This window comes from Tachysurus vachellii, chromosome 10, assembly GCF_030014155.1.
Source record: "Tachysurus vachellii isolate PV-2020 chromosome 10, HZAU_Pvac_v1, whole genome shotgun sequence".
Taxonomy (NCBI): domain Eukaryota; kingdom Metazoa; phylum Chordata; class Actinopteri; order Siluriformes; family Bagridae; genus Tachysurus; species Tachysurus vachellii.
Genome location: NC_083469.1, coordinates 5,659,919 through 5,683,031, shown reverse-complemented (window position 1 = coordinate 5,683,031; position 23,113 = coordinate 5,659,919). Strand labels below are relative to the sequence as shown.

Genomic DNA, 23,113 nt, shown 5'->3' with positions numbered 1-23,113 from the left:
CATGAACAACTCTATCTTTCTTAGATTTCATGTATGATTCATTTATTTCAACCAAGATAAATGTCTGCGTTGTACATTAGTTTACTATCCCCAATATTCTGTCCACACACTATTTAATCCATTTTTGTACCTGTCTCAGTGACACATATACACTGTGTTTGTGGCACAAGAGTGCCAAGGATCATTTTAGGGCTGGATTAGTTATCCATTGGCTGTGACGCACTGGTTTTTGTAGTTATGTGTACAGAATTTACACATTTATGTCTTGGATGTTTGGATAAGGAATAAAGCATAACGAATAGCATCAGTTTTCCTGCTGCTCTTGTGAAGCGTTTCAGTGACTTCTCCTACAGGAAAAAAGATATATATATTAAAAAAAAAACAGTTTATTTACACAAAGCTTGTAGCTCTGGACTTCAGAGGGATCTGATTTCAACACCACACCCAACAAACACACACACACACGCAGTCTAGTGGTTGTGCTGTTTATCGCAGCTACAACATAAATCCTAACAGGAACTAGTTTTATGGATGTTCCACATTAACATTAAACATAATTATAAATGGGTAAAAAGTATGTTGTGGTATAACAGGAATAAAACACACCAAAACATAATTAAACTGGAAAATTGTCAACTTTGACTTGGTAACAGTAAACGAGCTCCCGTCAGACCTCGTCACGTCATGCTGTGGATGAGTTTTTGATTTTTTTTTAAGTAGCACATGATTTCTCTGTACACCACCTCCTTCTCTGTGTGTATCAGAATAATTGTGTGGCACCGTTTACAGACAGGATGTTTATCTTCCCAACAGGCCACACACTCGTGTTACCACAGACCAATGGGCTTTCACAGGAAGAGAGAGAGACCGATACAGGCTCTGGACTCATCTTATCAAAAACAGAATCGTTTCTTAGCTTACATCTCTTACATCTTTCTCAGAGGTGGAAAATTCCCCAAGCAGCTCTTTTTATCCACCCAACACTGAGATATGATATAATTTGCTCCTGTTTTGTTGTTCCCATGTTCAACATTAAATGTCATGTCCCACTCCACAGTGGCGGTTAATATAAAGCTAGTGTTACATAAGTATTTGTTTTACCTAGCCCACTTTTTTTACATAAATGTTTGTATCTTCACAGTAAATCATGACATCAAACCCATTTCTGCTCTTTGAGATGCTCCAAGTGCTTGTTCATTAGCAGCTTAAATTTTTAAATCTTCAACCACTTAAATTCTGTGTTTATCCAATAGAAGGGAAAAACACACATCTCACACTGAAAGCCAATAGAGCCCTGACTCATTTTAGCTCAGACATGCGGAAATAAAATTATTCCTTCGTTTATACATTTGAAAATATCCATTTTAAGTCCATTTTCATTCTGAGAGCAGAAAAGAAAGCCGGTGTACGGGTAAAAAGGGTTAATCAGTGTATAAGGTTTTCAGTTGTGATCAGAAGGTTGTGAGCTTAGCATTAGAACATGCGAAGAAGAAAAATTCATAATTAAATCTTTTTTTTAAAAAACATTTTGTATTTAACCAAAAGCAGTGCAGATTCATGACACGACTAAACGTTAAACAGAAACAACATGAAACTTTTATTGACTCAAGGATTGTTGTTATTGACCCACACACACACCTAGACACGAGCATTTGTGGTTGTTCAAACAGACTGCCCTCACACAAGCAGGTTCAAGTTTTTCTCCGTATCATTTGTCACTTCAAAGCATTCTTTGACATATGTTACGTCTCCCTGTAATCTCCAGGAGAGATAAATGCACACCCCCACAAGGTGTACTTGTGTTACCTGGAAATAGTATATTAACAGGATATCGGATTATTAAATTAAAATATGAGATAGAGAAAATATACATAAATATATATATATATATATGTATATATATATATATATATATATATACATATATATATATATTTATGTATATATATATATGTATATATATATATTAGTATATATAATATATATATATTATGTAAAAACTGCATAATTGAATTTGTTTTAATAAGAACATGTAATGAGATCTATCTATCTATCTATCTATCTATCTATCTATCTATCTATCTATCTATCTATCTATCTATCCATTCATCCATATCCAAGTTTTAGGTTGCACAGCGCTGTTTCTATGCATATGTGGGTGGGATCAATGCCTTTGAGAGACATGCCAAATCGACCAATAGAAATGCAGTATCCCAAGCCACAAAGTTCCTCATTTAAATATTCTGTACCTGACAGAGGTAACAGGACACGTACTAGCTTACTAATCAGTATTGTATTGTAAAACAGTACTCCACCTCAGGGAGGGAGGTAACAGGACACGTACTAGCTTACTAATCAGTATTGTATTGTAAAACAGTACTCCACCTCAGGGAGGGAGGTAACAGGATGCGTACTAGCGTACTAATCAGTACTGTAAAACAGTACATCACCTCAGGGAGGGAGGTAACAGGATGCGTACTAGCGTACTAATCAGTATTGTAAAACAGTACGCCACCTCAGGGAGGGGGGTTAACAGGATGCGTACTAGCGTACTAATCAGTATTGTAAAACAGTACATCACCTCAGGGAGGGAGGTAACAGGATGCGTACTAGCTTACTAATCAGTATTGTATTGAATAACAGTACTCCACCTCAGGGAGGGAGGTAACAGGACACGTACTAGCGTACTAATCAGTACTGTAAAACAGTACGCCACCTCAGGGAGGGAGGTAACAGGACGCGTACTAGCTTACTAATCAGTATTGTATTGTAAAACAGTACTCCACCTCAGGGAGGGAGGTAACAGGACACGTACTAGCTTACTATTAAGTACTGTAAAACAGTATATCACCACAGGGAGGGAGGTAGCGTACTAGCGTACTAATCAGTATTGTAAAACAGTACATCACCTCAGAGAGGGAGGTAACAGGATGCGTACTAGCGTACTAATCAGTATTGTATTGAATAACAGTACTCCACCTCAGGGAGGGAGGTAACAGGACACGTACTATTACACGTACTATACTAGCTTACTATTAAGTACTGTAAAACAGTATATCACCACAGGGAGGGAGGTAACAGGACGCGTACTAACGTACTAATCAGTATTGTAAAACAGTACGCCACCTCAGGGAGGGAGGTAACAGGATGCGTACTAGCGTACTAATCAGTACTGTAAAACAGTACATCACCTCAGGGAGGGGGGTAACAGGACGCGTACTAACGTACTAATCAGTATTGTAAAACAGTACGCCACCTCAGGGAGGGAGGTAACAGGATGCGTACTAGCGTACTAATCAGTACTGTAAAACAGTACATCACCTCAGGGAGGGGGGTAACAGGACACGTACTAGCGTACTAATCAGTACTGTAAAACAGTACATCACCTCAGGGAGGGAGGTAACAGGACGCGTACTAACGTACTAATCAGTATTGTAAAACAGTACGCCACCTCAGGGAGGGAGGTAACAGGATGCGTACTAGCGTACTAATCAGTACTGTAAAACAGTACATCACCTCAGGGAGGGGGGTAACAGGACACGTACTAGCGTACTAATCAGTACTGTAAAACAGTACATCACCTCAGGGAGGGGGGTAACAGGACACGTACTAGCGTACTAATCAGTATTGTAAAATAGTACATCACCTCAGGGAGGGAGGTAACAGGATGCGTACTAGCGTACTAATCAGTATTGTATTGAATAACAGTACTCCACCTCAGGGAGGGAGGTAACAGGACACGTACTAGCGTACTAATCAGTACTGTAAAACAGTATATCACCACAGGGAGGGAGGTAACAGGACGCGTACTAGCGTACTAATCAGTATTGTAAAACAGTACATCACCTCAGGGAGGGAGGTAACAGGATGCGTACTAGCGTACTAATCAGTATTGTAAAACAGTACGCCACCTCAGGGAGGGGGGTTAACAGGATGCGTACTAGCGTACTAATCAGTATTGTAAAACAGTACATCACCTCAGGGAGGGAGGTAACAGGATGCGTACTAGCTTACTAATCAGTATTGTATTGAATAACAGTACTCCACCTCAGGGAGGGAGGTAACAGGACACGTACTAGCTTACTAATCAGTACTGTAAAACAGTATATCACCACAGGGAGGGAGGTAACAGGACACGTACTAGCTTACTAATCAGTACTGTAAAACAGTACTCCATCTCAGGGAGGGAGGTAACAGGACACGTACTAGCGTACTAATCAGTACTGTAAAACAGTACGCCACCTCAGGGAGGGAGGTAACAGGACGCGTACTAGCTTACTAATCAGTATTGTATTGTAAAACAGTACTCCACCTCAGGGAGGGAGGTAACAGGACACGTACTAGCTTACTATTAAGTACTGTAAAACAGTATATCACCACAGGGAGGGAGGTAACAGGACGCGTACTAGCGTACTAATCAGTACTGTAAAACAGTACATCACCTCAGGGAGGGGGGTAACAGGACACGTACTAGCGTACTAATCAGTATTGTATTGAATAACAGTACTCCACCTCAGGGAGGGAGGTAACAGGACACGTACTATTACACGTACTATACTAGCTTACTATTAAGTACTGTAAAACAGTATATCACCACAGGGAGGGAGGTAACAGGACGCGTACTAACGTACTAATCAGTATTGTAAAACAGTACGCCACCTCAGGGAGGGAGGTAACAGGATGCGTACTAGCGTACTAATCAGTACTGTAAAACAGTACATCACCTCAGGGAGGGGGGTAACAGGACGCGTACTAACGTACTAATCAGTATTGTAAAACAGTACGCCACCTCAGGGAGGGAGGTAACAGGATGCGTACTAGCGTACTAATCAGTACTGTAAAACAGTACATCACCTCAGGGAGGGGGGTAACAGGACACGTACTAGCGTACTAATCAGTACTGTAAAACAGTACATCACCTCAGGGAGGGAGGTAACAGGACGCGTACTAACGTACTAATCAGTATTGTAAAACAGTACGCCACCTCAGGGAGGGAGGTAACAGGATGCGTACTAGCGTACTAATCAGTACTGTAAAACAGTACATCACCTCAGGGAGGGGGGTAACAGGACACGTACTAGCGTACTAATCAGTACTGTAAAACAGTACATCACCTCAGGGAGGGGGGTAACAGGATGCGTACTAGCGTACTAATCAGTATTGTATTGAATAACAGTACTCCACCTCAGGGAGGGAGGTAACAGGACACGTACTAGCGTACTAATCAGTACTGTAAAACAGTATATCACCACAGGGAGGGAGGTAACAGGACGCGTACTAGCGTACTAATCAGTATTGTAAAACAGTACGCCACCTCAGGGAGGGAGGTAACAGGACACATACTACTTAGTACGCTAGTGCGCTCCCGGCTGTGTGAGCTGAATGCAGTGGGATTGGTCGGGAAATGACGGTGGTTTGATTGTCGGAGTTTGTTTTATTCGAGGCTGCTGGAATTCCGCTGCTCCTTCCAGGGAAACTTATATATTATTCCTCCGTGTTCGAACCGCCCGAACTTTGCTGTTTTAAAGCCGTAATTCCCAGAACAGAACCTCCGCAGCGCATTAGTGTTGTTTTTACCTCAGGATGATATTAACGGACGCGCTACCTGGCCTGCCTTAGTGATTAGCACAATGCTAACAGAACACAGCGGTTAGTGCCTCGTTAGACCAGTTAGCACGACTGGATTAGCCGCGGTTATATTATATTAAATCACCCGCTACAGCGCTAGTAGTGGAAGTGTTAATTAGCTTAGCTTAGCTTAGGTTAGCTTAGCATTAGCAGTGCTAGCATTCTGGCTCTGTGCTGCCGGGTTACTGAGGTAAGTTTGCTAGCAGTTTAGCTACCAGCTTGGAAAAAGGCGACCGAAAGGCTGCTGAATAATTAAAGAGGTGAGTAATGGGTTTTATTTTTAAACTACGAGCTCATTACGTAGCTTTTAACATCACGGGCTTGTGGGATATTAAACACAACGTTGGTGCTAATAACTGTTTGTTTTAGTTTTGCTTTATATTCAACTAGCATCAGTGAAGTTAAATAAGAATGGAGGAAACGAGCAGCTGTCAAACGTGAGGAAAAGAAAAAAATAAACACGTTATTTAATGTTATTAAAGTCTCAAGCGAAATTAGAGAGATGGGATTAATATTATTGAGCTGTTTTTAGAAATTACTCTTGTATTGTATGTAATAAATCACACCCAGTTTTCTGCAGGTAACCCTTATTAAATCCTTTACAGACAAATCGCAGACAAACATTATATATATATGTTTGTCTGCAGCTTGTCTGTTTATATATATATATATATATATATATATACACACAACATAATTTTTCTTGACATTTCTTGTTGTTGTTTTTTTGCCACAATAGTAAATGCACACACTTTATAAAAAATGACTGATATCCACACTGATTACTTGTTTATGTGCAGTCAAAAATAAATACATAAATAAATAAAGAAAAGATGATACGCAAACATGAGAAAACAGAAAAAGTCTTTCACAGAAATCTGACTCGGTCTAATCTAAGCATCTGTATCACTGACACGCTGTACGGGTTTGTAAAGAATGGTCGTGTTCGGACGTCCTGCTTATGTTTTTTATTTTATTTTTTGTCCAGACTGAATGAGATGATGTTGAGGATGTGTTAAGAAACCTCAGAAACTATAACGAATAACGTTCTTTTTTTTTTTTTTATTTCCACACAGTATTTAATGTGATAATCCTTACACAACACCTATGTCGCTCAGATCACAGGTTTATATTTGATGTGCTTGGTCTGATGTTTCTGTTTCTATAGTAACAGCTTCCTCGCTCCTAAGAGTGTTTTGTACTTTTGTACAAAGTTAAGTTTTTCTCAGCACTTTTTACAGACATGAATTACGACAATTAAAATGATGCTTATCTCTGTATATGTAATTTTGGTTAATCTTAGTTTTTAGATATTTTGTCTTAACAGTGCTCTTGGTTATGACTTGTTGTTGTTTTGGAGATTCAGGTCGGTTCAGGATCTGTACATAACCCTAAAACGCCCTTTCTTGTGTCCGCAGGTTTATTGACCCTGATAATGGAGTATGTTCTGCCTAATCGCGATTAGAACATCTCGCTGTGCAGTATGTGGTGTGCAGGAGCCAGCAGTTCCCTCTGTGCATGTAACGTATCGCTCCATCACACTGCCTGATGGCTGTCTCCGTTATCTCGGCTGACTTTACGCGTCGGCGATGAACGTACACGAGGCGCTCGATTCTTTACCCGGACGTTTCTGAATCACAATCAAACAGGAGGACTTTGACAAGAAGCAGCACCAGGATCGGATCTCGTTCTCACCCGCCGACAAGACGGACCATGGCTTCGGTGTGGAAAAGACTGCAGCGTGTTGGAAAGCACGCATCCAAATTCCAGTTTGTGGCCTCTTATCAGGAGCTAATGGTGGAATGTACAAAGAAATGGTGAGTGTGTGAACAGAAATGATTTGCTTCCTATGCATGGATTGTGTAGAGCGCAGGGAAGGCCTCGTCTATAGCTCGCTCCATCACCTGTTTTGACTGTGTGTGTGTGTGCGTATATGTGTGTGTGTGTGTGATGTGGTTTCTTGTGTGCATCAATGCATTTCCGCAATACAGAAAAATCAAGGTTTGGCTTGGCTCAGGTTCAGGAGAGTCAAATTACACACTAAATATTGTCTCACAGTAGACACACACACACACACACACGCACACAGAGATCAGAAGATACGTCTGCTGAGGCTGTAGGTCTGTGTTGGAGTTATGCACCTTTTCATCACACACACATACACACCTTCAAAAACATTCAAGAGGGCTTACAGAATAACTATTGAAGATCACCAAGATTTCAGGAATTTTTATTTATTTATTTATTTTTACTTTGTACATCGGTTGATCTGATCGTCATGTCGATTCTTGACACTACAATACACTTCATCATGACATAGTCATGTAGATTGTTTTAAAACACTTACAAATCGATTATACTGTAAGAAACGATTAGCATTTATAACATAAGGTGGAATTCATTTTTATCCTGTTTATCTTTTATCTATTTTTTTTTTTTTTTTTTTTTTTAATAAATCTCTCTGTGTCGTAAACGTATTTCATGGCAACGTTATTAATATGGACAGTTTGACGGTAGATAGTTCCTTAAATGATTAGGCTTAATAACAAATTTGTGTCCTCGTTGTGCTTACTGCTGTCTGACATCCACCTGATCTGCACACTGATCTATATAATACTACAGATGAGAAAACAGTGAATTCTTCATCCCATCAAAATACACAGCTCCATCCAGCAGTTTATCATGAAAGACCTTTAGATAGATCCGCTACAGATCTGTCTTTGTGACGTTGAGCAGTGTAGTATCGGCCGTTCCACGTGACGACGCGCCATGCTTGCCATGCTTTTTTTTTTTTACTGTTTTTTTTAATCATCTCAACTACTTTGACTACATCCCCCAGGATTTACATTTATGGCGTTTGGCAGAAGCGCTTATCCAGATTCCCTAAGGTCTCTACCAGTAAAATGTCCTCGTTTTGCTTATGTCAGGTACTATGACTATTAGTCTCAAATGACCTACAGGAGGCACATCCAAACCCAAGACAAACATTTAATGCACTTTAAAAACACATCACTGAAACTAGAGAATGTTTTAGAATCCAACTGTTACCATGTTGGAACATGGAAATATAGCGTAGATGTAATTTGATGCAAATCCGAGTGCGATTGTTCCCACGCAGATTCACGTGATTATCAGTACGTACGACAGCTTTCACACGTGGGAAGTCTTGGCTTAATGGTTAGAGAGTTTGACTCCTAACCCTAAGGTTGCGGGTTCTCGGGCCGGCAATACCACGACTGAGGTGCCCTTGAGCAAGGCACCGAACCCCCCCAACTGCTCCCCGTGCGCCGCAGCATAAATGGCTGCCCACTGCTCCGGGTGTGTGTTCATGGTGTGTGTGTGTGTGTTGACTGCTGTGTGTGTGGACTTTTGATGGGTTAAATGCAGAGAACAAATTCTGAGTATGGGTCACCGTGCTTAGCCGTATGTCACGTCACTTTATTATTTATTTGATCGCTGATTTTTCATGTGCACCGTGCTGTGTTCAGACCAAACTACCGACGTAAAAATTGTGAATGTTCTCGTTATTATCGGAATCTTGGCTTTTCTGAGACACGGTAGATGAATTTTGTTATTTTACACAGCTGTCACGACTTGTGTCGTGACTGCCATGGAAACGTCAGAGGAAACGTGGTGTTTTCCGTGAAAGGATTTTACCCCGAGGCGACACGCGTGCACGAACGCACGCGTGGCCACATGTACCCGAGGTCTTCCAGATGTGAGTGTGAGGCGATGGAATGATAGGAATGTAGTGCTGTCTGTTACAGAGGAAGAGGAATGTGCTGAAAGACTGCATGTCTCCATCCTAATCTGCATTCTCGATGTCAGGAGCCGTCATACCTGACTACCGTTACACGGAGGGAAGGAAGGAAGAAAGGAAAGAGGTGCTGTGTGAAAGACATGTATTTACCTACTGTCAGCATGCTGAAAGCCTGTTAGCTGTTGATATCCCTGAGGCCAGAGACTGTGAGCGAGTGTGGGAGTGAGAGACGGAGTTGCGTTTCATCCGTCTCAAATGTTGGTGTCGTGATGGAAAGTTTCCATTCTGCACTGAGACAGAAACCACGGCTGCTTAGTTAGTTTGAAGTAACGTCCTCAACCACTGCTCGATTTTTATGGACCAACGTGGGTTGGTCTCTGCATCGCTCTGTGTGTGTTTGCTGTCACTTTTTCAGTCTATTTTTTTAAAAGGGTATTTTCCCATAAAGTGTTTATTTTAAGACGCAGCTTCTGATGAAAATTCAATATCTCTCCCTCTGTCTCACACAACATCTCTCTCTCTCTCTCTGTGCCACACATCTCTCTCTCCTCTGTCTCACATGTCTCTCTCTCTGTCTCTCACGTCTCTTTCTCTTTCTCTCTGTCTCACAACATTTCTCTCTCTCTCTCTTTCTCATACGTCTCTCTCTGTCTCACACGTCTCTCTCTGTCTCACATGTCTCTCTCTTTCTCTCTCACACGTCTTTCTCTCTCACACGTCTTTCTCTCTCTCTCTGTCTCACATGTCTCTCGCTCTCTCTGTCTCACACGTCTCTCTCTGTCTCACATGTCTCTCTTTCTGTCTCTGTCTCACTCGTCTCTCTCTCTGTCTCACACGTCTCTCTTTCTGTCTCTGTCTCACACGTCTCTCTCTCTGTCTCTCTCACACGTCTCTCTCTGTCTCACACGTCTCTCGCTCTCTGTCTCACATGTCTTTCTCTCTCACACGTCTCTCTCTGTCTCACATGTCTCTCTCGCTCTCTGACTCACACGTCTCTCTCTCTCGCTCTCTGTCTCACATGTCTTTCTCTCTGTCTCACAACATTTCTCTCTCTCTCTTTCTCACACGTCTTTCTCTCTCACACGTCTCTCTCTCTCTCTCTCTGTCTCACACGTCTCTTGCTCTCTCTGTCTCACACATCTCTCTCTGTCTCACATGTCTCTCTTTCTGTCTCTCTCACATGTCTCTCTCTCTCTGTCTCACACGTCTCTCGCTCTCTGTCTCACATGTCTTTCTCTCTCTCTCTCTGTCTCACATGTCTCTCTCTCACACGTCTCTCTGTCTCACACGTCTCTCTCACACGTCTCTCTCTCTCTCTGTCTCACACGTCTCTCGCTCTCTGTCTCACATGTCTTTCTCTCTCTCTCTCTGTCTCACGTGTCTCTCTCTCTCTCACGTCTCTCTCTGTCTCACACGTCTCTCTCTCTCTGTCTCACATGTCTCTCTCTCTCTCGCTCTCTGACTCACATGTCTCTCTCTCTCGCTCTCTGTCTCTGTCTCCTCGGTCTCACACAACATTTCTCTTTCGATGAAAATTCCAGTGCTTTGTAAGCCACCATGTTGAAATACAGTTTACAGATCCATCGTGCCCCTTTGGTCCTGTCTCGTCCTCTAAACCACACACGTCTTCTGATCGGTGATCGTGAGCAACAAAATATGTACATGTGTGAAAAGGAACCATGATTATTTCAGCGATTAGAATGCAAGAATCATTTGAATTGTGATGTTTATTACTTAGATGTGTGTGTGTGTGTGTGTGTGTGTGTGTGTGTGTGTGTGTTGGATTATTAACTCATTAAAGCAGTGATGACTTTTGACTCATTTTCCTCCTCAGCTTTTTTTGAGGCACAATTTCGATTTGATGTCATGCAGTAAACAGGGAAGGAACTTGTAGAAGTGAACATTTCAAGCAGGATTTTCAAGCTGATATTGATCATGGTGTTAATGATCTCCTTGCATCATCCAGTTGAGGTGTAAGCTCAGGTTATGGTGTATGTGGAGCTGCAGTGTAGGATCCTCTGAGTTACAGCATGTGTTTGTCTTTGGTGCAGTCGCTGCCAATATCACAGTTTTACCTGCCAGGATAATCAGCAGGAGTGACGCGTAGAGAAAAGCCCTTCACTACATCCAGGCTCTGAGTATTTAACCCTCGTCACGGATTTACGGAGAGAGAGACGTTTGAGACAGACAGAGAGAGACGTGTGAGACAGACAGAGAGAGACGTGTGAGACAGACAGAGAGAGACGTGTGAGACAGACAGAGAGAGACGTGTGAGACAGACAGAGAGACGTGTGAGACAGACAGAGAGAGACGTGTGAGACAGACAGAGAGAGACGTGTGAGACAGAGAGAGACGTGTGAGACAGACAGAGAGAGACGTGTGAGACAGACAGAGAGAGACGTGTGAGACAGACAGAGAGAGACGTGTGAGACAGACAGAGAGAGACGTGTGAGAGAGACGTGTGAGAGAGACGTGTGAGAGAGACGTGTGAGAGAGAGAGAGACCAGGGAGAGAAAGAGAGAGAGAGAGAGACCAGGGAGAGAGAGGGAGAGACCAGGGAGAAGGAGAGAGAGAGAGAGAGAGAGAGAGACCAGGGAGAGGGAGAGAGAGAGAGAGACCAGGGGGGGGGGAGAGAGAGAGAGAGAGAGAGAGAGAGAGAGAGAGAGAGAGAGAGAGAGAGAGAGAGACCGGCGGGGGGGAGAGAGAGAGACGTGTGAGACGGAGAGAGAGACGTGTGAGACAGAGAGGTGTGAGACTGAGACAGAGAGAGCTAGTGTGAGAGAGAAAGAGATATTTTGTGTGAGACAGCGAGAGAGAGATTTTGTGTGAGAGAGAGAGAGAGAGATGTTGTGTGTGTGAGAGAGGTGTGTGAGACAGAGAGAGAATGTTGTGTGAGGAGAGAGAGAGGTGTGTGTGAGTGAGTGAGAGAGAGAGAGAGAGATGTGTGTGGATTTACAGCTGACTCTTCGGTCACCGATTTTCTCTCTGCTCAAAATATTGTGTGTGTGTGTGTGTGTGTATGGTTTAGTGGTGTATCTGCATAAATAGGTCTCTCTTCTTGAGCTTATCAGTGTTTAGGGATATTTAAGAAAAGACTAGTGATGAGTGAAGGTGACATGTTTTTATTTATTATTTCACTTTATTATCTAAACAAAAATGAAACCATGACTAGGTTAGTTATAGCTAAGCAGGACCAATCTCACTCCCATGCTTTCATTAGAAAGCAAGTTATTATGGTTGGTGGATGATTGAGGTAAAGTCAAGACCAACGTTATCGAGTCCAAGGTAAAATGGGGTCAAAACCAATTGGGTAAAGTCTTGGCTGTGACCGGAAACCATCAGATCTTAACTGTGCAGCATCTAACAAACAAACATTGCACCAATGAAGGACAACACAAGCATTATTGTACTGGAGATCGTGAGAAGGCAGGATGGAGGCAACCTGCTTCTCAGCAAGGTACCAACTTCCTGTATGGCTAAAAGTATGTGGACACCTGACCATCACATCCGTATGTGGTCCTTCCCCAAACTGTTACCACAACATTAGAAGTACACAGTTATATAAACTGTAGCTTTACAGTTTCCCTTCAGTGGATCCAAACACTGTTCCAGCACAACGTCACTGTACACAAAGCCCCAGAGCTTCATGAAGACATGGTGTGGAGGTTAAGATTTTAGTGGAAGAACTCGAGTGTCCTGCACAGAGCCCTGACTCTGACTCAACACCACTGAACACCGACTGAACCCCAGACCTCCTCACCTCACATCAGTGTCTGATCTCACTAACGTTCTTGTAGCTGAACGAACACACATCCTCACACCCAACATGCTCCAACATCTGCGGAGATGTTTATAAAAGCTACGAGGGAATAAACCTGTGAACAGGACGTTCAGGAAGCGTATATGAGTGTGATATTCTGTGACAAGCTTTTGGTCATTCGGTGTATTTTACCTGAAACTGGACAATCCCAACTCCCAGTCACCATATTTAGTGACACCGAAACTCAAGACTGAAGTCCAAATGGCAATAAATTGGATAAAAGACAGAGTCGCTACAGAAAACAGCCTGAGATTGGACTCGAGTCTTACGGCTCTGGTCTGCGTAACTGTGTCGAGGCTCATTAGTGTAGAAATTCCTTTGCTGTGAGTAAACTGAAGTTGTTCTCGATGGTGCAACAAGAATCTCCTTCTCAGAAAGTCATCAGTTACTAATACAACGTTTCTACAGCTGTTTATTTAAGGCTCAACAACTGAATCAACTGTTTCAGCTTGTTACCTTGTGTCTCCATAGCATTAAATATAGTGCTAGAGGTAGTGATAGAGCTCTGTCTCTGTCTCACGCAACATCTCTCTCTCTCTCTCACACATTTCTCTCTCTCTTTCTCTGTCTCTCACACACACACACACACCTCTTTCTGTGTCACACATCTCTCTCTCTCTCTCTCTCTCTCTCTGTCTCACACATCTCTCTCTCTCTCTCTCTCTCTCTCTCACACATATCTCTGTCTCTCTGCCTCACACCTCTCTCTCTCTCTCTCTCTCTCTCTCTCTCTCTCTCTCTCTCTCTCTCTCTCTCACACATCTCTCTCTCTCTCTCTCTCGCATATCTCTGTCTCTCTGCCTCACACATCTCTCTCTCTCTCTCTCTCTCTCTCTCTCTCTCTCTCTCTCTCTCTCTCTCTCACACATCTCTCTCTCTCTCTCTCGCATATCTCTGTCTCTCTGTCTCACACATATCTCTCTCTCTCACACACACACACCTTTCTGTGTCACACATCTTTCTCTGTCTCACACATCTCTCTCTCTCTTTCTCTCTCTCACACATCTGTCTCTCTCTCCTCTGTCTCACACATTTCTCTCTCTCTCTCTCTCTTTTTTCTCTCTCTCTTTCTCTCTCTCTCTCTCTCTCTCTCTCTCTCTCTCTCTCTCTCTCTCTCTCTCTCTCACACACACACACACACACACACACACACACACACACACACACACACACACACACACCTCTTTCTGTGTCACACATCTTTCTCTCTCTCTCTCTCTGTCTCACACATCTCTCTCTCTCTCTCCTCTGTCTCACAAATCTCTCTCTCTCTCTGTCTCTCTCTGATCTCTCACACATCTCTCTCTCTCACACACACACACACACACCTCTTTCTGTGTCACACATCTTTCTCTCTGTCTCACACATCTCTCTCTCTCTTAGACAGTTTAGACATCAGATCTTCTTTCCTGTTGAAAACAGAGATCTGTTGTTTACTTTAGCTGAACTGCTCAGCATTATTCTGTGAGGTGTGGAAGCTATCTGCACTCGGCTCCATGTCCAGAGGAATGTGATTTATTTATTATGTCCCATTACTTACTGTTTCTACTTTCATGACACTGATGAAAACCAGACCTACACTGGACTCTGTAATTAACTCGTGTTTTATTCCTGCATGACCAAGCCATACACCTGAAAAGCCTGTTCTTTAGCTCTTCAGTGCTAAAGCTAATGTACTGCAGGAAAATAATAAATAAGCAGCTACTGGTTTACAAACATTACTTTATTATTTTTATATTTAATTCTTCAAACACAAAATGAGTCTTTGGTACTAGCTGAACCTAGCATGCATAACAGTTAAAATCAGATACCTCTTTTACTCTGTTGTCCAATACCGCTAACATTCCACGTAACATACGAGACATCAGTCCATGGTGTCAAAGCCATTGTTAAAAGATAACTTAATGTCCTGATTCAACTGTTTCAGGTTGTTACCTTGTGTCTCCATAGCAATAAGTATAGTGCTAGCGGTAGTGATAGCGCTCTCTCTCTGTCTCTGTCTCTCGCTCTGTCTCTCTCTCGGTCACTCTGTCTCACACAACATCTCTCTCTCTCTCTTTCTCTCTCTCTCTCTCTCTCTCTCTCTTTCTCTCTGTCTCTCTCTCGGTCTCTCTGTCTCACACAACATCTCTCTCTCTCTCTCTGTGTCTCTGTCTCTCGCTGTCTCTCTCGGTCACTCTGTCTCACACAACATCTCTCTCTCTCTCTCTCTCTCTCTCTCTCTCTCTCTCTCTTTCTCTCTGTCTCTCTCGGTCTCTCTGTCTCACACAACATCTCTTTCTCTCTCTCGGTCTCTCTGTCTCACACAACATCTCTCTCTCTCTCTCTCTCTCTTTCTCTCTGTCTCTCTGTCTCACACATCTCTTTTTGTCTCTCTCTCTCTCTCTCTCTGTCTTACACACATCTCTCTCTCACACACACACACACACACACACACACACACACACACACAACATCTCTCTCTCTTTCTCTTTCATACAACATCTCTCTCTCTCTCTCTCTCTCTCTCTCTCTCTCTCTCTCTCTCACACACACACGCACACACGTCTCTCTCTCTTTCTCTTTCATACAACATCTCTCTCTCTCTCTCTCTCTCTCTCTCTCTCTGTCTTACACACATCTCTCTCTCTCTCACACACACACACACACACACACACAACATCTCTCTCTCTTTCTCTTTCATACAACATTCTCTCTCTCTCTGTGTAAATGGAGCACTTCCCTTCGAGTGACTGTAAGAGCGGCTGTCGCCTCCACGGTTCTCCGCTTGACTCGAACGAACGTCTGTTTCCACCCTCTCAGCAGGCGCTGTAATGACACTGTGAATAAATAGCCGCTTGGAGCTGATTGTAGACTTTCGTGTGTGTATATATGTGTGTGTGTGGTGCAGTACTAACATAATGAGTAGAGGCAGTATAACACCATGTGGCCCTCCGTCCACAACCGAACAAACAAACCAGCGTCGCATCTTGTGTTTCGAACGTAAGCTCAGAGTTTTTGATTTGAGACGTGGCCCAGTGATCTCAGTCCCACCCACTCATGTCCAGAGAGTTCCATAGGAATTTATCATCGTTGTCTATGTTACAGTTTGACCAGACAGACAGTATCTGACTGTAGGAAAAACTTAAAACAGAATGGTCGTATCTTCCATCAGACGGCACGAGTGGCTGCTATGCTTTCAGTATTAACAGGGATAGGAAGCGAGAGATGTCAGAAGTCAGGGGACGTGATGCTTCTCTCAGAGGACGTGACTTCTGGAAGCTGCTTAGCAGTCTGTAGCTGCACAACCTCCTGGATTAAAAAACAAATCTGTTGAAATGTCTGAACGATTATTTCTTCCTTAAATCTCACACACACACACACACACACACACACACACACACACACACACATACACACAGTATTTCTCTCTGTCTTTGACTAATGAGGACAATAAAGCTGTTTAAATGCTCCATCAAAAACTCAATAAAAAGAAATTCCATTACAGTGTGCTGCAGGGGTGTGTGTGTGTGTGTGTGTGTGTTCTGACTTTATAAATGCTAATGAATACAAGGGCTGCTTTTTAGAAGAGGCGTCAGTGAGGTTGTAAAGATAATTTAGTTCAGTTGTAAGTTTCATTGCTGGGATTCATTTCAATCTTTCTGCTCTGAAAACCAGAGCAGTAGGGGAGTGAAAGAGAAAAAGATAGAGCGTTAGAGACAGAGAAGGATAGGGAAAGAGAGAAGGAGAGATATGACGTAAGTGAAAGGGAGAGAGAGCATGAATGAGCGAGGGAAAAGGGGAGAGAGAGAGAGAGCGACCGACCGACAGGGAGAGAGAGAGAGAGCGACCGACCGACAGGGAGAGAGAGAGAGAGCGACCGACCGACAGGGAGAGAGAGAGAGAGCGACCGACCGACAGGGAGAGAGAGAGAGAGCGACCGACCGACAGGGAGAGAGAGACCGACCGACCGACAGGGAGAGAGAGAGAGAGAGAGAGAGCGACCGACCGAGAGAGAGAGAGAGAGTGACCGACCGACAGAGAGAAAGAGAGAGAGAGAGACCGACCGAGAGAGAGAGAGAGAGAGAGAGACACCGACCGACAGGGAGAGAGAGAGAGAGAGAGAGAGAGAGAGAGAGAGAGACTGACGGAGAGAGAGAGAGAGACCGACCGACAGGGAGAGAGAGAGAGAGAGAGAGACCGACCGACAGGGAGAGAGAGAGAGAGAGAGAGAGACCGACCGACAGGGAGAGAGAGAGAGAGAGAGAGAGAGAGAGAGAGAGAGAGAGAGAGAGAGAGAGAGAGACCGACCGACAGGGGGAGAGAGAGAGAGAGAGAGAGAGAGACCGACCGACCGACCGACAGGGAGAGAGAGAGAGAGAGACTGACCGACAGGGAGAGACCGACCGACGGGGAGAGAGAGAGAGAGAGAGAGAGAGAGAGAGAGACCGACCGACAGGGGGGGAGAGAGAGAGAGAGAGAGAGAGAGAGACCGACCGACCGACCGACGGACGGAGAGAGAGAGAAAGACCGACCGACCGACAGGGAGAGGGAGAGAGAGAGAGAGACAGGCAGAGAGACAGGGAGAGAGAGAGAGCGAAGGGAAAGACGGGGGAAAGAGAGTGCCGGTGAAAAAGAAAGAGAGAGACAGAGAGAGAGAGTGACGGGAAAGGGGAGAGACAGGGGAGAGATGAGACAGGGAGAAAGAGATATGGGGAGGGAGGGGGAGAGAGAGACAGACAGGAAGAGAGAGATGGGGGAAAGAGAGAGTGAGAGAGAGACAGACAGGGAGAGAGAGATGGGGGAAAGAGAGAGTGAGAGAGAGACAGACAGGGAGAGAGGGGGGGGTAGAGCGAGCCTCCAGTAATAAAAGTCATGAGACAGACTCCTGGGAGAAGAAATATTTTCCATTTTTATGGTCAATTAAATGTTTAAAGTGTGTTCTGGTCTGTGTGGAGACTGAGAGAGTCATGAAGGCTTGTGTTAAAGTATCACCCAGGTCCTTATTGTGAGATATTAACCTCATTGTGTCTTAGGGCTGGGCGATAAAACGATAACGATATGTATCGCGATAGACAAGTGATCGATATCAATAAAAAATGTGTTCGATAAAACGTTCCATATTTTTTATTCTTCGTCGGAAGAAAACAGAGGTTGCAAACAAGTTTGGTTGCCTTAAGAAATGCACCCACTCTCTGGTAACCTAGCAACATAGGGAGTGACACGCTAACAGCCAATCATGTAACAGTATCATGTTTGGTTGCGCCATATCGTTGTCTCGTGCCGGTCTGCTGGATTCCTCTTCAGTAACCGGTGACTGATAAACAGAAAATGAGCCGCAGCGAGCGAGGAAACTGTAAATAAAAGAGGAAAAGTCAACTACTTTTTTATATTTCTGCAGGTTTTATATCTTAAACAATGTTACTGTACTGTATGAGGTTTGTGTTTTATATTACAGATGTATCTCCGTCTACCTCAGTTTTATTTATGTTTACAAAACACTGTACATATTTTACACACTTTATTCACCAGAAGGTGAACAGCTAGTGAACTTCCTAACACTAAATTCTCAGGTTTCTCGATGTTTATATTTAACACTTTGCGCTATTTTCATTCATTCATTCATCTTCTACCGCTTATCCGAACTACCTCGGGTCACGGGGAGCCTGTGCCTATCTCAGGCGTCATCGGGCATCAAGGCAGGATACACCCTGGACGGAGTGCCAACCCATCGCAGGGCACACACACACACACACTCATTCACTCACGCAATCACACACTAGGGACAATTTTCCAGAGATGCCAATCAACCTACCATGCATGTCTTTGGACCGGGGGAGGAAACCGGAGTACCCGGAGGAAACCCCCGAGGCACGGGGAGAACATGCAAACTCCACACACACAAGGTGGAGGCGGGAATCGATCCCCCAACCCTGGAGGTGTGAGGCGAACGTGCTAACCACTAAGCCCCTGTGCCTCCCTTTTTGCGCTATTTTATTACACTTTATTAAGCATTTCTTACATTTTCTTTTATTTTGCACCTTAAATATTAAGAGATAATTGTTAAGTGTTCATCGTGACTTTAGATTTATGTTCACATTATAATTATTTGAGTTTTCCTGCTTGTTAACATTTCTGTCTTAATAACTGAGGGGATTACGATCAGAGGAAGGTTTAGTTTAAAATAAAAATGTTTAAATGTAATATATTTTTCTCCTGGTCCTTATTTTAAATGGGTCATAAAAAAGATCAACAATTATCGATATCGACCGATATGAAACTCTGATATCGTGATACAGTTTTCAGCCATATCGCCCAGCCCTAACCTGAACCTTCATCATATATAAATTCATCATTATCTTTATTCTCTCTCTCTCTCTCTCTCTCTCTCTCTCTCTCTCTCTCTCTCTCCCTTTCTCCCTCCCTCTCTAGCTCCCTCTCTCTCTCTCCCTCTCTCCCCCTCCATCTCTCCTTATCTTTTGATTCTTCAGTTATTTGATGTATAACATACTTGATGTATAAAATTATCTTGATTCTGTCTTCGCACTTATCAATCATAAATGTGTAAAGTGGTGTATGGTAGGATTCCTCTCCTCCACCCCTTTGTGTGTGTGTGTGTGTGTGTGTGTGTGTGTGTGTGTGTGTGTGTGTGTGTGTGAGAGAGTGATACAGGTTTTGCCTTAGTCAGTCTGTTCATCTCTCAGCCTGTCTAATTACCTGTCTGTTCGATTTTCTGCCTGTTTGTTTACTTGTCTTTCTTTTGGGCTGTGAGCTTGTTTACCTGTCTGTCTGTTCATCCCTGTTTTTGTTTAACTACACACAAGGTTGAAAGAAATTAAATACTAGATGGATGGATGGATGTCACGCGGTTTAGCAAAATGGTGCAAAATCCTGCATTTATAAGGCGGCATCTGTGTTTCCAAGTGATAGAAGATAAATAAAGGGGAGTGTATGTGTGTGTTAGATGATGATGATGATGATGATGATGATGCTGTCCATAAGCATATAAACACAATTGGCAGCTTTGCAGTTAAGTTTTTTCCCAGAGGACCAGGAACATACAGTTTGCTTGTCTTCTTTGTGTTTCTGTTCTTTTTTTTCTTCTCTGAAATCTCTTCTTCTAGGCTTATTTCAGAAATTACACACACACACACACACACACACACACTCACACACACTACACTACCATGTGGTGTCACTGCAGTACTGAAAATGGTCCACTAATGATCTCAGTAATCTCAGGTCAGCGGTGGTCCCGTACCAGTCCCTGTTCAGTAAATGTGTAGATCAGAGTGCCCTGACTCATCCCAGTTCTGCATCAGGAGCCGTGTATCCCACAGCGAGTGTGTGAAATCACTCGATGATTGAGTGGGTGATTATTTAAAACAGTGCTCTCTTTCTTCCTCAGATATGTTTTAGAAATATACAGCCTGAGGCTAATCGTGTCTCTCTCTCTCTCTCTCTCTCTCTCTCTCTCTCTCTCTCTCTCTCTCTCAGACTCTCTCACACACACACACACACACACATCAGCATGTCAGATTCTGCGTCACACCCCCCTCTGCGTCTCGCCGACACGCCCTCCCTCTGCGTCTTGCCGACGCCCCCCTCTGCATCTCGCAGACGCCCCCCTCTGCGTCTTGCCGACACACCCCCCTCTGCGTCTCGCCGACCCCCCCCATGTCTCGCCGACACACCCCCTCTGCCCCCTCTGCGTCTCGCCGACGCCCCCTCCTGTGTCTTGCCGACACACCCCCTCTGCCCCCTCTGCGTCTCACCGACACGCCCCCTTCTGCGTCTCGCCGACGCCCTCCTGCCCCCCGCGTCTCACCCCCCTCTGCGTCTCGCCGACACGCCCCCTCTGCGTCTCGCCGACACGCCCCCTCTGCGTGTTGGGGTCGCCCCCCCCTCTGCGTCTTGAGGATGCCCCCCTCTGCTTCTCGCCGACGCCCCCCCGCGTCTCGCCCCCCCTCTGCGTCTCGCCGACACGCCCCCTCTGTGTCTTGAGGACGCCCCCCCCCTCTGCGTCTTGAGGATGCCCCCCTCTGCGTCTCGCCGACGCCCCCCGCGTCTCGCCCCCCTTCTGCGTCTCGCCGACACGCCCCCTCTGTGTCTTGAGGACGCCCCCCCCTCTGCGTCTTGAGGATGCCCCCCTCTGCGTCTCGCCGACGCCCCCCCTGCGTCTCGCCGAACCAACCCCCTCTGCGTCTCGCCGACACGCCCTCCCGCATCTCGCCGACGACCCCCCTCTGCGTCTCGCCGATGCCCCCTCTGCGTCTCGCCGGGCCCCCCCCCCCGCGCTGACTCTCTGTATGAAAATGGCTGATTTTTTTTGACTCTGTGTCTGTCTTATTCTGTCTGTGTCTAACTGCCTGATTATCTAACACTCTGATGGCCTCTGACTCTGATTGTGTCCAAAATCTGAATCTGCCGTGTGTGTGTGTGTGTGTGTGTGTGTGTGTGTGTCTCTGATCAAGAGAATTGATGTCTAGTGGGAGTTAATCAACCAGTTTTAATCAACAATGAAAAATGTCTAATTTCATCTGTTTAATTCCATTTATTCTTTTCAGGTTCTGACTTTTCTATCGGTTTGTTCTTTCAGGCAACCAGACAAGCTCGTGGTGGTGTGGACTCGCAGGAGTCGGCGGAAATCCTCCAAGGTGTGTAGAACCTGTAGCACTCGTGTTTACTTCTTAACCTCTGGTTTGTATTGATGTATGATGTCGTCATCCCAGAAGAACATGGGGTTCCCTTTAGAGTCTGATTTCTATCATGTTGTTTCGGGGAGTTTAGGACACTGACGTTCAGGACTTTCAGGACGCTCTGTGTTGAATTCTGAGCATCAGTAAAGCTCAGGAGTTGTTTGCGTCGCTGTGGTGACCACGCTGTCGGTCAGTGTTTGATCTGACACGCCCACACACACACTTTTTCTAGCTTTTAGCTGTATTTTATTTGCAGCTAGGAATACTTCTTAAAGCTAACATTAGTCAATGCTAATTTGAATGATCTTGATCTTATTCTTTATAATTTTTTCTATATTTTCCAAACCACGTTACCTATTACTGATAAAACTTAAACTTGCCACTGACGCCTCTCTCGTGCCTCAATATCAGTGTTCAGTGTTTTCGCACTCGTTCAGTTCTCTCAAGTTGACTCAGATGTGTTCGGGCAAGAAATGCACACTCGGCCTCGTGTTCGAGAGGTCTTCTGTTATCTCGAGCCTAAATCTCAGCTCGACTACAGACACACTTTTGTTTTCGAGTCACAGAACGCTTGCGACAGAGTGTGTAAGTTGTTCGGTTCCACTTCCTCTGGGATCCGTGTTGAGGCAGGCAGCAGCGTAACTCATCCGCGAAGCTGTGTGTTAGTGTGTCACAGTGTGTCATCATCTACAGCGGTGCAGAACTGTTTGTGTTATTCATGCACACGGTTGAGGGAGATGACTCGATTTCCACGCAGCTGCCTGGACAGGTCGGGATCTTCGTCACCGCGCTTTCGGATCTGGAGAAACAACTAGGTCGGACCTCCTGAGCGCGTGCCACGGTGAAACCGCATCGATTGCAGAAAAAACAATGTGTTAATCAACGCTGTTCAATCTGATATGTCCTTTAGAAGACTAAAACTTAATCAAGCAATATGTTAGTTTCAGGATCAATTTAGTTTATAGATGCTTTCACACACAGTCCGTTTCCTCAACACATCTAACATCACACATCATCCAGAGAAAAGGCACCAGCAAATCGCTTTAATTATGTAATATACAGGTGTGCTCAAGCTTTTCATTCAGTTTAAACAGCCAATCAGCTTAAAGGTGGGGTCTCCGTTGTTTGAAAGCGGATGTTAACACATAAAATCACCAAAACAAACACGCCTCTTACCCAAATGGGTCCCACCCCTGTGTTGATAGCTCCGCCCACACATACATACGT

At 44.4% G+C, this 23,113-nt stretch overlaps 1 protein-coding gene across 2 annotated transcripts in view; it reads left to right on the top strand.

The window, feature by feature from the left end:
- The first annotated feature begins 5,346 nt into the window (after positions 1 to 5,346).
- The window catches only part of ehbp1 (EH domain binding protein 1), a 162,966-nt gene continuing 145,199 nt past the window's right edge, over positions 5,347 to 23,113 (top strand). Inside the window, exons 1-3 of one of the 2 annotated variants that reach the window (XM_060878999.1) lie at positions 5,347 to 5,888; positions 7,047 to 7,445; positions 21,787 to 21,844. In XM_060878999.1, the coding sequence (XP_060734982.1) occupies positions 7,342 to 7,445; positions 21,787 to 21,844 (162 nt within the window). In that variant the 5' untranslated portion in view covers positions 5,347 to 5,888; positions 7,047 to 7,341. The remainder of the gene's footprint in view (positions 5,889 to 7,046; positions 7,446 to 21,786; positions 21,845 to 23,113) is intronic. The other variant, XM_060879000.1, reaches the window with a different exon arrangement.